This window comes from Podarcis liolepis, assembly GCF_965112155.1.
Source record: "Podarcis liolepis genome assembly, chromosome: 1".
Taxonomy (NCBI): domain Eukaryota; kingdom Metazoa; phylum Chordata; class Lepidosauria; order Squamata; family Lacertidae; genus Podarcis; species Podarcis liolepis.
The window spans coordinates 73,311,989-73,324,874 of NC_139554.1; the positions used below are offsets into that span (position 1 = coordinate 73,311,989).

Sequence of the window (12,886 nt, forward strand, 5' to 3'; positions counted from 1 at the left end):
TGTGCATGCTTTATCGGAAGTGAGGCCCATTTGTTCTATGGGTTGCACTCCCAGATGAGTGTACATACGAGGGCAACTCCAGTTTGCTTTCAAGAGTTTGAACTCAGGTTGCCTTATTCTAGAGCCATACCACATAAAGAAAATGCTAACCCAGGTTCACTGAGGAGGGAACCATGAGAGGCCAAACTTTGTTAATCTAAAACCATATTGGTCTTCAGCCAATATTTTGCATATAGCATTCACTGATTACTAACACTTACTATTTGTTGTTCCTTTGGCATTTTAGTGGGAATTGAGTTGCCCTGGGTGAATATGGTGTGGCCTACAGCTGTGTTTTTCAATGACTGTTTTATCGAAATGCCTCAAACAAATGGGCTGAACTAACCATTATTTATGTTATAGTGTAGGCACTAGCCAAATAAGAGCCCATAGTAATTAGTCAGCTCCCTGGGCAGACGTAAATTTTCTTCCAGCAGGTGCCATTTATTCTAATCCTTGTGCTGGATCTGCTGGTGGTATGATCTAAATTCTCTGGTGGAGTGCTTAAGCAGCAGTCTTAAGGAACTGGTCTAGCGGGGAGAGGAGGACAAAGGGAAGAAATACTTCCTCCCCTTCATTTCCCCTCTCTACACCAGTGGCAGCAGCACCAACCCCAGGGAGTGTGGGAAGATCTGCCTGAGCCACCCCCCTGGCTGCTTCACTGGTCTGTTTGCTTGCGCCACCTGCCTGGGCCAGCAGCCTGCCTTCTTTCCTCCACCCCTGTCTGCCCCCCTTTCCACTTGCTCACTCTGTTTCACAGGAGTGCTTGTTTGTCAGCATGAAGACAGACAAGGGAAAATACAGTATAGAGAAAAATCAAGATATATATGCCCTCTTCAGGAGAGCCATTTGAGGGGAAAGCAGGACAAAAACTTGGGAAAGTTTCCTTTTTTGAAATCAAACGTAGCCATGTGATTTTATTGGCAGCTGGCCGTTTACCTGTATATTTAATTTAATAGCACGCGGGCGCTGCCCCCAATTGGCTTAACAAAACATCTCGCACCCAGATTCTGGGTGCCCTGCAAGATTAAGTCTAGGGTCGCCACCTCTCTGGTTGGTTCCAGTATCAACTGTTCCAGGGCACACAATTTTGCCTCTTTCTCATGACTGGAAGGCATATGTAGCCAGTCTGTGTGAAGATAGTGGAAATCACCCATTACTACAATGTCTCTTTTTTCGGATTGTTCCTTGATTTCATTCTTCATCTCAAGATCTCCCTGAAGATTTTGATCAGGGGGGTGGTATAACATGTCTCCCTAAATTAATGCTGGGGCCTGTTATCGCAACCAATGATGCTTCTGTGGAGGAGTCTGTCCCTTTTGGGATTTCTCACTTGCTGGACTCAATGCTCTTTATTGTACAGAGTGACACCACCTCCAGTATGTCCTTTTCTGCCCTTCCTATAGAGTTTCTGTCCAGAAATAACCATGGCGGTTATGTATGGAGTACTGTTTTATCCCCAATGTTTTTTAAATACCTGTATGAAGCTGTTGAGCGCCATCATTAGGAGATATGGGTCTAGGTGCCATCAGTACGTCGCTCACCTGGATCTCTTCAGTGAATATTTCAGATATCTTGACAGAGCAGTAGTGAGGGGAAGAGGACACGTAATAAAGTCTTGTGCTGCCTGCTCCTGTGCAGCTCTCTTTCATTACGTTAGTGTTAGGTGATTATCCAACTTGAAAGGTATCAAAATCACTCTTCTGTGACTTCTTTCATCGGGTTCCAGCATCATTGCTTTGGTTTATTTTGCTGGCAAATCTGAAGGATATGGCTCAGTGTGGGTTCCAATGGAGGAGGTGGTGTTGTTGTTGGCAGCCTCCAGTTTTTAGTTTTAATCCTTCAGTTCAGCAGATGTAGTTGATTCTAAAAGCGCAGCACCACCTGTAGGACACAAGGGAGTATCGCCCTACATTGATTTACCCTTTATCTGTTGAAGTCAGTTTTTTAGAGCAAGTGTTTCACAATACGATGGTTGGAGGAACACTTCCAACCAGAAAGCCAATGCAAGAAGGTGCATAAGACAACGCAGTCCATGGTCTAAATGCAGGGCCTTAAGTCCAGTAGCTGAACCACTTGTCTTGATACCGCATACCTGTAAAACCTGGCAAATTTAAAAATAGGATATGGACAAAAAAAAATCACATACTTCTGCAGTCTTTAAATATTGTCTCTTTATCCACCCATTCCCCCTTTTACTCACTCCTAAATGCAGTCACCCATACTGACTCATATATGAATGCCTACATTAACTAGCTTTGATATAAACCCACAATTTATGCGGGCGTTATGTTCCAGGGATTGCACTTGAGACCAAAATTGCATATAGTCAAAGCACATTGGGTTCAGTGGTGGGCGGGGTTGCCAAAGTCATTTTTCCCAGAACCCTGCCCCCTTTCTGCTCCTTACTTACTTGCCATGTGCCTAAAGCTGAATGTGCACAAATTAAATGTGTGTAAGTTGTGGGCTTACTGTATTGGAAACATCCCTTGCTCTCTTCATTGCCTCCTTCCAAATGTAGCAGTTAACAGAAGCCCCTCCTTAGGCTGAAAACCCCAGGTTTATTCTCTCTTCTTTGGAAGGGTGAGGACCCAAAAGCTTCAGCTTATAGTGGACCTCTTTACCTGCTTAAGGGTCCTTGCAGATGGTCTGTTGGTTTAGTATTTAGCCTGATTTGTTTGCACAAAATTTACAGGGCGATTATATGGCATCACTATATTCATTCCATTTTGTCTGCACTGAGATTATATGCCCAGCATTTCCATTATCCCTACTTTCCAGTACATTGCCCATCGCTTTTCTTACCACAAAAATGACAAGGTTTGTACGTAAGCTGTTTTGTTGCACAGGAGTGACAATCCACTGAACCACACAGACTATATTTGCCTATATATGGTTGAATCATGCCTCACAAACAGCAAGTTTGGAAGCCATTTTGATGGGTGACAGCTTATAAAAGTGGGGAAAGCCTCATCAAAGTTACAACCCACTCCATGCCACCTACTGGGGGAGAGGAAGAGAGATGGGGTGAGTCTGTCAGTGCTGTCTGGTTTAGATCCAGAAAGTGGCTCCACATTGGCAGGTGTCCCAGATGTTATCCTCCAAATATAGCCTCATGGACAGGAACTGGTTGCTGCAAGTCTGAGAGTACAGTACAAGTTTCTGGGAGAGAAAATTATGCTTGCTATTGAGGGAAGGCACTCATTTGGAAGCGAGAGAGGCCCTCTTCCATTCTGGAGTTGCATTTTGAAGGGAGGGCATAGGGGAGTTTTGCAGTACAATATGAAAATCAGTATTTCACCACCGTCTGTCTTATACTTTGTGAGCTGTTTGGTCCTATATGCAGAACCATTTGTTTCCTGTTAATAATGATGGCCTTTGGCATTATTTTCTTTACTTGGTGACATTTTATTTTTAAGCCTAGCATTTGCTTGATTGAGCAGAGTGAAGGTTTTATAGATTTCTTTTATTTTTAAAAAAACCGCTGAAATAATGCCTGGGAGACTATTTCTGCAACTGAAGCATTATGCATCCAATTATATGCCACCAGGTTTAAGGAGCTTTTCAGACTGAACGTCACTTTATCACTAGTGAAACTGGAAACCAATTGCACGTACTTGCCTTGTAGCTCTTGCACCAGTGAGGAAGTAGGATAGGCTCAAGCACTAATCTTTGTTTGCCTGCATAGGAAGATTCCCCCAAAGCAAATGCCAGGGTATCAGTCACTATTAGCAATGCTTTTTCATAAAGGCTTTTTCAACACTAGCTTAGGAGGGGAAATGCTACATGGTACACTTTAAATGTACCACTCTTGAGAGTACATGAGGAATAGAATGGGTGAGAAGCCACGCAGTTGGTCTTACGTTTCAGTGTTCCTGGGCAGATTAAATCCATTTGATTTAGCAAAATGTATATGAGGACTTCTCTCAGAAATTGCCACACGTTCTCACAGAGGGTACTCTGAAGTGAGGAGCAGGCTTTCCGAAGTGGGGAAGATGGGGGTAGAAAACTAAGTGGAAATGGAAGAAAACCATAAATGGGGAAACACACGTTTTATTGTCCTTGTAGAAGCAGTGCCATAATAAATGTGTCAGTATTTTGAGGTACTGGACAGTGATTTGCTGAATGAAACTGATGTGGCAAGCCCTCTGGCAGCTACTTGGATCATGTTTCTTTGCACAGCTTGAGTATTTTAATATTTAGTATCCATTACAGTGTAAAACTGTGAGAATCTCAGTAATTTGAGTGGCATGTAAACCACAAATACCAAGACCGGAAACGATGTATGGATTTAAAATGCACTCTATACGTGATCTGCCTATTGTTGTGTTGGACGAGGGTAAACTTTTAGGGACAAATTGTATCCTGAAATATTTCAGATTTGGGCCATCACCTGGAGGATGTAAAAAGCTATTAATATTGAAGAGAGGAACTGAGTATCAAATGGTAACACTTATTCTGCAGCCATCAAGTCTCATTGCTTTCAGGACATTTGAAATCTTTGCTGTGTACTGTATCCGTTGTCTCTCTCGATATGGATTAAATGTCTGGATACACGAAATGGGAAGCAGTCAAGGGAGCATTCTGCATTTTCCTATTTGACCTCTGTGTTTGTGTTTTTATAGGCCGGTGTTGGTTGGATGCTCTGGAACTGGCCTTGCGCTGCTCAAGCCTCTTCAGGCTCAGTGCATCCAAGCAAGGGAAAGATGGAGAGTTGAATTGCTCGGCTGATTCTTCACATGCTGGCCTGTACAACCTACTGCACACGGCTACCATCTCGGATCAGGAACTTTTTCAGTAAGGATGTACACACTTACTGCATATATTCTGAAGTTCTGTAGTGGTTCCTGCAGTTGAGAGTACGTTTCACGCATCTGCTTTAATCTCTTCTAAGTGGTAGCAGTGAGTAAAAGACCCATTTTGTAATGAGAGCATCTTTTCACTTGAACTAGGACAAAGTCAGGATGGCAAAGGTGTCTGCCTCTGAACATGCCTTGCCAAGGAGCAACAGTGAGAGAGCTCTTGCCTTAATGCCCTGCTTGGGCATATCCTGAAAGCATTTTTTCTGGGAAAACAGGATGCTGGGCAAGATGGGCTGCTAGTCTGATCCAACAGGGCTCTTTTTATGTTCTCAGGCATCACACACACACACACACACACACACACACACACACACTTCTCTGTTCAGCTGCATGTTCCTAACATTCAAGGTTCCTAACATTCATAACAACATCCATTGCTTTCTAAATAGTGAGCCTGTGAGTAAAAATCTGTCACCTAGACATCAGGAAGGGATACAGATTTTACTGCAGAAACTAAGTGTAGATCACTTCCAAGGAGTGATCTCCCACATATCCAGGTAGTGCTAGCAGAAGATTTATCACTAGCAGATTTATCACTAGCAGAAGATTTATCACTGGCATAGTGTTCCATGATGGGATCAGATCCTTCAGTTAAACATCTTCCCCTTGGGGAATTAAGCCAATTAAGCTGACATGTTATTATTAGTAAGTCATTTAATTACATGTAATGCTTTCTTCAGCTTATTTAAATTATGCTTGGAAATTAAAGAAGCAGACATTGTGTCTTCAATAAGTTGGTCATCCTCCATGGAAGAATTCACTCCCCAGCTAGTACTGTCTTCCTGTGCTGGGTGACTACACAAGAGAAAGTAATTATGATTACTTTCAGTTATTGGAATGCCCATACAGGGATTGCTCCAAACTTACACCTCTGTTCCAAGTAGCACTAGCATTAAGTCTTTTCTGTCAGTTACAAAGACTTGCTGCTGCTGCTGCTGCTGCTGATTGCTAATGGGAATTTTTCCTCTGAATTTTCACGTCTGCTTTAGGTTGGGTTTATGCATTGCTGCACTCATTTTATAATTCTAAATTGTATATGAAACAGAACCAGGCTATTCTACTCCCATAAGCTCTCTCTCTCGCGCGCTCTCTCTCTCTCTCTCTCTCACACACACACACACACTTAGGATTTAGCATCTGCCTCTACTGTGACTGTTTACCTTTGATGTCTGTCTGGTCATTAAGCAGGGTTGTCAGATCAAAATTTCAAAAGCTGGGGTGCCTGTTCAGCAGATGCCATGGAGATTGAGGGTTCTGAAATCAGGGGTGTGTCTGCTTCCTGGTCTGTGCTGCTCTCACAGTCTAAGGGGTGCTCCATTTAAAATCTGGTAACCCATCATGCAGTATTAATATTTGCAGGGATTACAGATAAAGGTTTTATCTGCTTTCAGTCAATCTGTTCCAAATACAGCAGTGTCTCTTTATTCAGAGAGGCAGAAAAAAATTCTCTGCATCTAGAGAATCAAGTGAAACTAGTACTTCGCCCCATCTGTTGCAAACAAGGGCCCCTGCAGACAACCTATTACTGAGCATTTGTCCTGTTTTGCTTGCACAACACTGACATGGTGGTTAGACTGCATCCAGTCTTTGCTAAGCATTCATAGAATCCTAGAATTGTAGAGTTGGAAGGCTTGCCATATGTCCTCTTTTTCCAGGACATGTCCTCTTTTTCATGCGTCAGAGCGATCCATAGTTAAAATTAGAAGTCAGCAAGTGTGTCCTCTAATTGCTTGCAAGGTGTTTACATGTGTTCCCGTTAGTCATTTGTTCATCCAACACTTTTCAATGCATTCTCCCATCACTTTCCAAATGGCAAAACGTCTGCGTTTTAAAAAGAAAGTGGGTTAGTTGCACACAGGTGACAGAGCACTTTAATCCACCTTACATATGCAACCCTAAAGTTCCCATATGCCAGTGGTGGGGATCCTTTTTGTCTCCAAAATCCAGATAAAGGACCAGCTTAGGTTGCTCTTTGGAGCACAGTAGCTGTTGTTCAGGAACTCCCAGTTGGTGCAAACAACTAAACTCCAGGGCTTGATCCAAACTTTGTTTAAATTATTTCATGTGGCTGTCCATTTGGATCTGCTGTTTTCCATTTAGACTAATAACACACGTCACACAGATTTACTACTGTAAACTTTCAAAACTTAGTGGCATGTGCTTTGCAAATGATTCCCATGTGGATCAGCTCCCCCTGCAGTTTGAATTCCAACATGGTCAAGTCCCCAGTTGTTTGCCAGTATGAACTGGGCCAAAGAGCATGAGCGATTTGGAAAACCAGATCTATCCTATCCTGCCTTGTGGAATAAATATTCCTTCTCTATCATGCCCTTCAGATTGGGCATAGAGGGCATTTTTCATAACAGAAAGAGACCATAATAATTATCTATGAAAAAGTTGGACTGTAGGCATTAAAAAAAACAAAACCTTAGTTGCATGAGCTCAAAGCAGTAAATCAAATATATGATCTTTGGGCAAAACACATAAATGACCTACCATGCTCCAAAGTGTGAGATATTGACATAGAGGTCTCTTCACTTGACTTTTAAAGTGGAGTTGCAATATGTTGCTGCATGCCTTTATTTCAGATTTGCTTGATTCTAAGCCTTATTCATGACAGTTCTCTTCTGAGATGAAACTGAACGGAAGGCTAATTTTGCTAATACAAGTGGGCATATTATTGAAAGATGGTAGAGATGGGGCTTGGCGCAAAGCCTGAAATCACTCTGTTTGATTAACATGCAACTGTAAAGCCTCTCAGTAAAACTTCTCATGGAGAGTCTTTCATGCCAGCCACACATTTTCAATAATAATTAATCTCTGGTTGTTTTTCATTTGTAGGACTGGCTTTAACAATGAATACAGTGGAACAATGCCTTGAAAATAATTGTGAGAACTGGCAAAAGTCTTTCTGCGTGCCAAGTGGTGAGGGGTCTTCAGCCCCCCCAAATTTTTCAAGGAGGGGGCTGTGCTCCCGCAAAATCTGTGGCCCTGCCCCACCACCTCCTCCCCACCCATGTTGCGCACGAGCTCTGGCATTGCAGTGGCAGGATACCCATGTGTCCTAGCCCAGTGTGCGAGTGCTTGTGCGCTAGGTGGGGGCGGGACGCGTCATGTGATGTGCAACGTGACACGTCATGTGATGCGCACCTGCAATGTGGGGGGCAAGTCGGCGCCCTTGGATTGATTAATTCACACTTGTAGGATAAATTGACTAAATTTTCTTTTATCAGGTGACAGTCCTAATAATAACCAAAATTATGTGAAAATTATGTGAAACATTTCTTGAGAGACTCCAAATGGCACTGCAGAGCCACACTACATTGCTTATGATCCTTGGATCTGGTGAGCAACCATATCTTACAAGACTTCCAGCACCTTGAAACTCAGGCTACGTACACACAACATCTTATTCTAGAATCAGTGAAGACTTGGTTTTCTGATGTAGTCCACACATGATCTAGATCCACTGTGTAGTGTTTGCCTCTGGAAAGTGCTTCTTGAGAAACTGATTTCATTCCCAAAATAAAAGCTGCTAGCAGATTGGCTCTGTGTTTCCCTGCAAGTTTTCCATTTGAAAACAGACGAAGGGGGTCCCGGCAATGGGGAGTGTAGCCACACCTGCCCAACCACATTCTGGGTGGGTGTATACCAAAATTGTAATCACCACTTCCTTCTTCATTCACCTGGGGCATGTGCATGGAGGAAAAGGTGTGGATGACTTAAGTCTAGGATTTGCAAATGCATCCTTGCGGACAGCAGGATCTAGAATCAATCAAGATTGAGAGCTGCTTGTTAAGGAGGAGCAAGAACGTTTCTGGGTTGAGAAAAAAACTACCATTTTCATGCTACAGACAGATTAGCATGTATGCAGCCTAAGACATTGTAACCATCTGTGTCTTTCAGCTTTAATGAGTCAGCTCTGGAGAACCACCACCTAGAGAACGATGCTTTCTCAGACAAATCTGAAAGGGACAATATAGAAGAGTCTGAGAACGAGATGCATGAGAACAGCCGGAAGACAAACGAAAGTGAAAGCGATCAGTCCGAACTCCACGGGGAGTCGTCCCAGGAAAAGAAAGGGACCACCTACTTGGAGCAGAACTATGAAGAATTTGGAGAGGTAACCATTTTAACGTCTATCTGTCTACCCACACACACAGTTTGTTATCCATCTGTCCACTGCATTTTTCGCCTTATGATAGAAGATTCTTTTCTTCGTCCCATTTCTTTTATTCTGTTGTGAAGAGCTGAGTTGCACTGACAAAGTCGTTTGCCAGAGACAGCAAGAGGGCAATTGCCCCTCCAATAATCTGTTTTCCAGGACAATTTAACATGCCTTATTCCAATGAGAAGTGTAAAATGTGTTGGTTTTTCCTTCATATCATGAACAAAATGAGCTGCTTGTGAGCTGTAACAGGCCAATTAAATGGCTTACTAGTAGAACCACAACATTTTTTCTCACCCAATTTAATAACCTCAGGGCTCATGCCCAATTAGAGGAAACTTTGTTAACCTTTTACGATTTGTTACTTTTTTGTTGTGGGAAATCTAGAGTCAGCTGTGGAACTTAAATGGAGTATGAAAAAAGAGAACTTGGATTGTATCATTATAGTGTTTGCCATTGTATTCAGTGATGCTTACTCCCTTGTAAGACCTTTGTTCATCTCACTCTTTTCAATGCCTTTCCCTGTCACTTTCCAAGCCACAAAAAATCAGATTTATTTTTTTTAAGTATATTTATTGTGCTAGGGCAGCAGAGCTCTTTAAACCACATCAAAGGCACAAACCTAAAGTTCTGGTATGCAATTGAATTCCACCTGCAAAATTCTAAAAGTCTGGAGGCACACTAACATAGGGTATCCCTCTGTAAACAGTTAAAAATGTAATTTTGTTCTTTATTCCTGTTGTTGGGAGGACTTGCTTTTCAATCCTTTGTGATATATATGTGTGAGGCCAAGATATATGCCCCTGCAAAGTTGGCAAATACATCTGATGAAAGCACTGACAGATCAATACACATCATAGCTTATAGCAGCACTGCAATAGCTTTTCGTCTAACAGTTTCCATTATCTAAGGTGGATCAAGCTTAGGGATGTTGTTTGTCTGGGGCGCAAGACAGATGGTAACTAATAGAAATCGATAGAGAGGGAAAAGGTTCGTTGCTCCGCTCACAGGCTTTCTTTTTATCAGACTCCGCTCTGCGGCAAGTGGCATGGTGCTAAGTTCCCATTGTGGGTTTGCTCTAGGGAGCCGTGCTCTGCAGGCCAATACTGGAGCATAAAAGATGCCCAAGCTACGGAAATGCAGCAGCCACAAGTTTCACCTTGTATCTGTAGTCTCAGTCACCTTGGGTTTTGTTTCTCAGAAAATAAAGCAGGGTGGGGAGGTTGTGCAGTTAACTTTTTTGGAATATCCAAGGGCATGTAATGACTTCGGAGCTTAGGGATTCCCTGATTCACCTCAAGTTACCTTGTTAATGGCACAAGCCAACTCTTTGTGAAGTGATCCGATTCCCCAGAAGCTTGATTGGTGGGTTCTTCCTTTGCACAGCCTGCTTCTCTTACAGACCCAAACTATTCCATTTTTTTTACAGGGAGAATTATGGGGAATGTTGAGGCGGAGCTTGGTTAGCAAGTGCCTTTCCCACAACCACCTTACAGTATTAGTTAAAAGCAGCTTAAAAGCAACATCCAAGTGCTTCTTACAGTTTTCTTTGCCATTAAAAGTTTAGATGTTGGGCCCCAACGTCAATAAAACATTATTTCTCCCACGTTGTTGAGAGGAAAACACTGAGGTTGCTCCAGGAGGTGCATAAATCAGCCTGTTAAAGGGGTTTGAATCTGCATTGATTCTCTCTGGATGTGCTTAGCCTTGTTGAATTGCACACAACGATGATCACACATGGCACTATGTCAAACCATGGCTTAGTATGAACATGGAAGCTCTCAGAGATGAGGTCATGGTTTCTTTGCTTCTCCTCCAGTTGTTCTTCCACAGCTGCGCTGAGTCAGGCTTAACCTGTACATACGCTTACATACCCTTACATACACATAACCTTTACATACGCTTCAGGTTACATACGCTTCAGGTTACAGACTCCGCTAATCCACAAACAGTACCTCGGGTTAAGAACTTTGCTTCAGGATGAGAACAGAAATTGTGCTCCGGGGGCACGGCGGCAGCGGGAAGCCCCATTAGCTAAAGTGGTGCTTCAGGTTAAGAACAGTTTCAGGTTAAGAACGGACCTCCGGAATGAATTAAGTACTCAACCCGAGGTACCACTGTACTCCAGACCTAGGCTTGTGGTTTAGCTCTCTTCAAACAAACCATGAGCTGTAACCAAAGTTCACCCTATGCTTCACAGCTCCTAGTCTGGCTAGGAGAGATAAACCACAAGCCCTGGTTGGGATGACACGCTAAGCCAAACCTGCTTAGCTCAGCATAACAACAGAATGAGCAGAGGAGGAGGAGCATGTCCTCTCTGGCAGCCAGCATGTTTGCTCATTCATCCTGAGCTATGGTCTGGCTTAGTGTTACATGTGTGAACAAGATCAGAGAGTGCAACTAAACAGGAAGTAGATACATGGCGCAAATAGGAACTTCCTGACTTGATCTACTGTTTAGACCTGCCTTCACAATATGAATTTCTCTTTCTAACCAACCAGTATCTACTGATGTTTTTAATTGTTGTATGGACATTTATAGATCATTTTTAAAAATTATATTTTATATGCTGTGAGCTGCCTTGATATATACTTTATGAAAGTGGAGATTACAAATATTGAAACAACCAAATGGAGCATCATCAAGCTCAAGGGTTTTTTCCCGCCCTCTTCTCTTTAGACGGGTGAATGCTCTCAAACAGAAACTGTGTCCGATGAAAACAAGAGCTTGATGTGGATCATCCTGAAGCAGCTGAGGCCTGGCATGGACTTGTCCCGCGTCGTTCTGCCCACCTTCATCTTGGAGCCGCGCTCCTTCCTCAACAAGCTTTCTGATTATTACTACCACGCTGACCTACTTTCCCAGTAAGCAGCGCCTGCCGGCTTTTTGATGATGCAGTGCGCAGATGTGCACCCATGTGCCAGGAGTATTAGTCTGCCTGCAGCTGGGATGTTTGTATGCTTTAAAGGGCTCCCTGATAATACGTGAGGCTCTCGGAGTTAATCGGCTGGTGCTGTAAATCAGGACAGGAATCCATTTCGGTGACCTTTAGACATCAACAGTTTATGGGAGCTGTGAGGAAAGCAAAGAAGAAGAAAAATGAGAGGTGTACTGATATGATTTCTGCTGCACTCAGCCTTGCCAGTGTGTAATTGGCAATAACTGCATACCCAACCTATTCGATAGGTTAAGGTTTGTGGAACAAGGAGAGCAAGCATATAGGGAAGATGAATCCTGGAGCATTTTTTAAGCAGCAATAACATGTACAGTAAAAAACAAAACCTAGATGCCTTTGGAGGTATAATTAGGGGCATTATTATGCAGGCCTTTAGGTTTGGCAGACTAGGACTGCTCTCCTCTGTGCACTTTTCTGGGAATACTTTCCACTAAATACAGTGGATCTTACTTTTCAGTAAACATACATAGGATCTTGTGCAGTAGGAAACCTCCCCCCCCTATAAAGTGAGGCAGGATCTAAAATCAGGATATTTTAGTGTGCAGTCTTCATGAGCTGGTTTGCAAGGGGTGGGATAAACTTAAATGCTCTTTTCAGATTTCCAGCTAGCTTTTGGTGTTGATTTTAAGAGTCAGATGGGTAAAACATTTCAGAACACTTGCTATGGAATCTACAGTTAAATATCACTGACCTTTGTGTAAGTCTCGCTGTCTCCACACTTTTTATTCAGATGAATGGAGGAGATGTGACACTTAATTTTCTCCATAAGTAGCTACAGTGTTAGGACTGTGGTGCTATAGGCTGTCTGGTTCTCTCAAGTGGCTTATATGACTGTAGATTTCTCCATAGCCCTGCATTTTT

At 42.8% G+C, this 12,886-nt stretch overlaps 1 protein-coding gene across 2 annotated transcripts in view; it reads left to right on the forward strand.

The window, feature by feature from the left end:
• The window catches only part of OSBPL5 (oxysterol binding protein like 5), a 127,961-nt gene that overhangs the window by 98,634 nt on the left and 16,441 nt on the right, over positions 1 to 12,886 (forward strand). For both annotated transcript variants that reach the window (XM_083503268.1, XM_083503267.1), the window contains exons 8-10: positions 4,665 to 4,836; positions 8,808 to 9,024; positions 11,749 to 11,933. In XM_083503268.1, the coding sequence (XP_083359394.1) occupies positions 4,665 to 4,836; positions 8,808 to 9,024; positions 11,749 to 11,933 (574 nt within the window). The remainder of the gene's footprint in view (positions 1 to 4,664; positions 4,837 to 8,807; positions 9,025 to 11,748; positions 11,934 to 12,886) is intronic.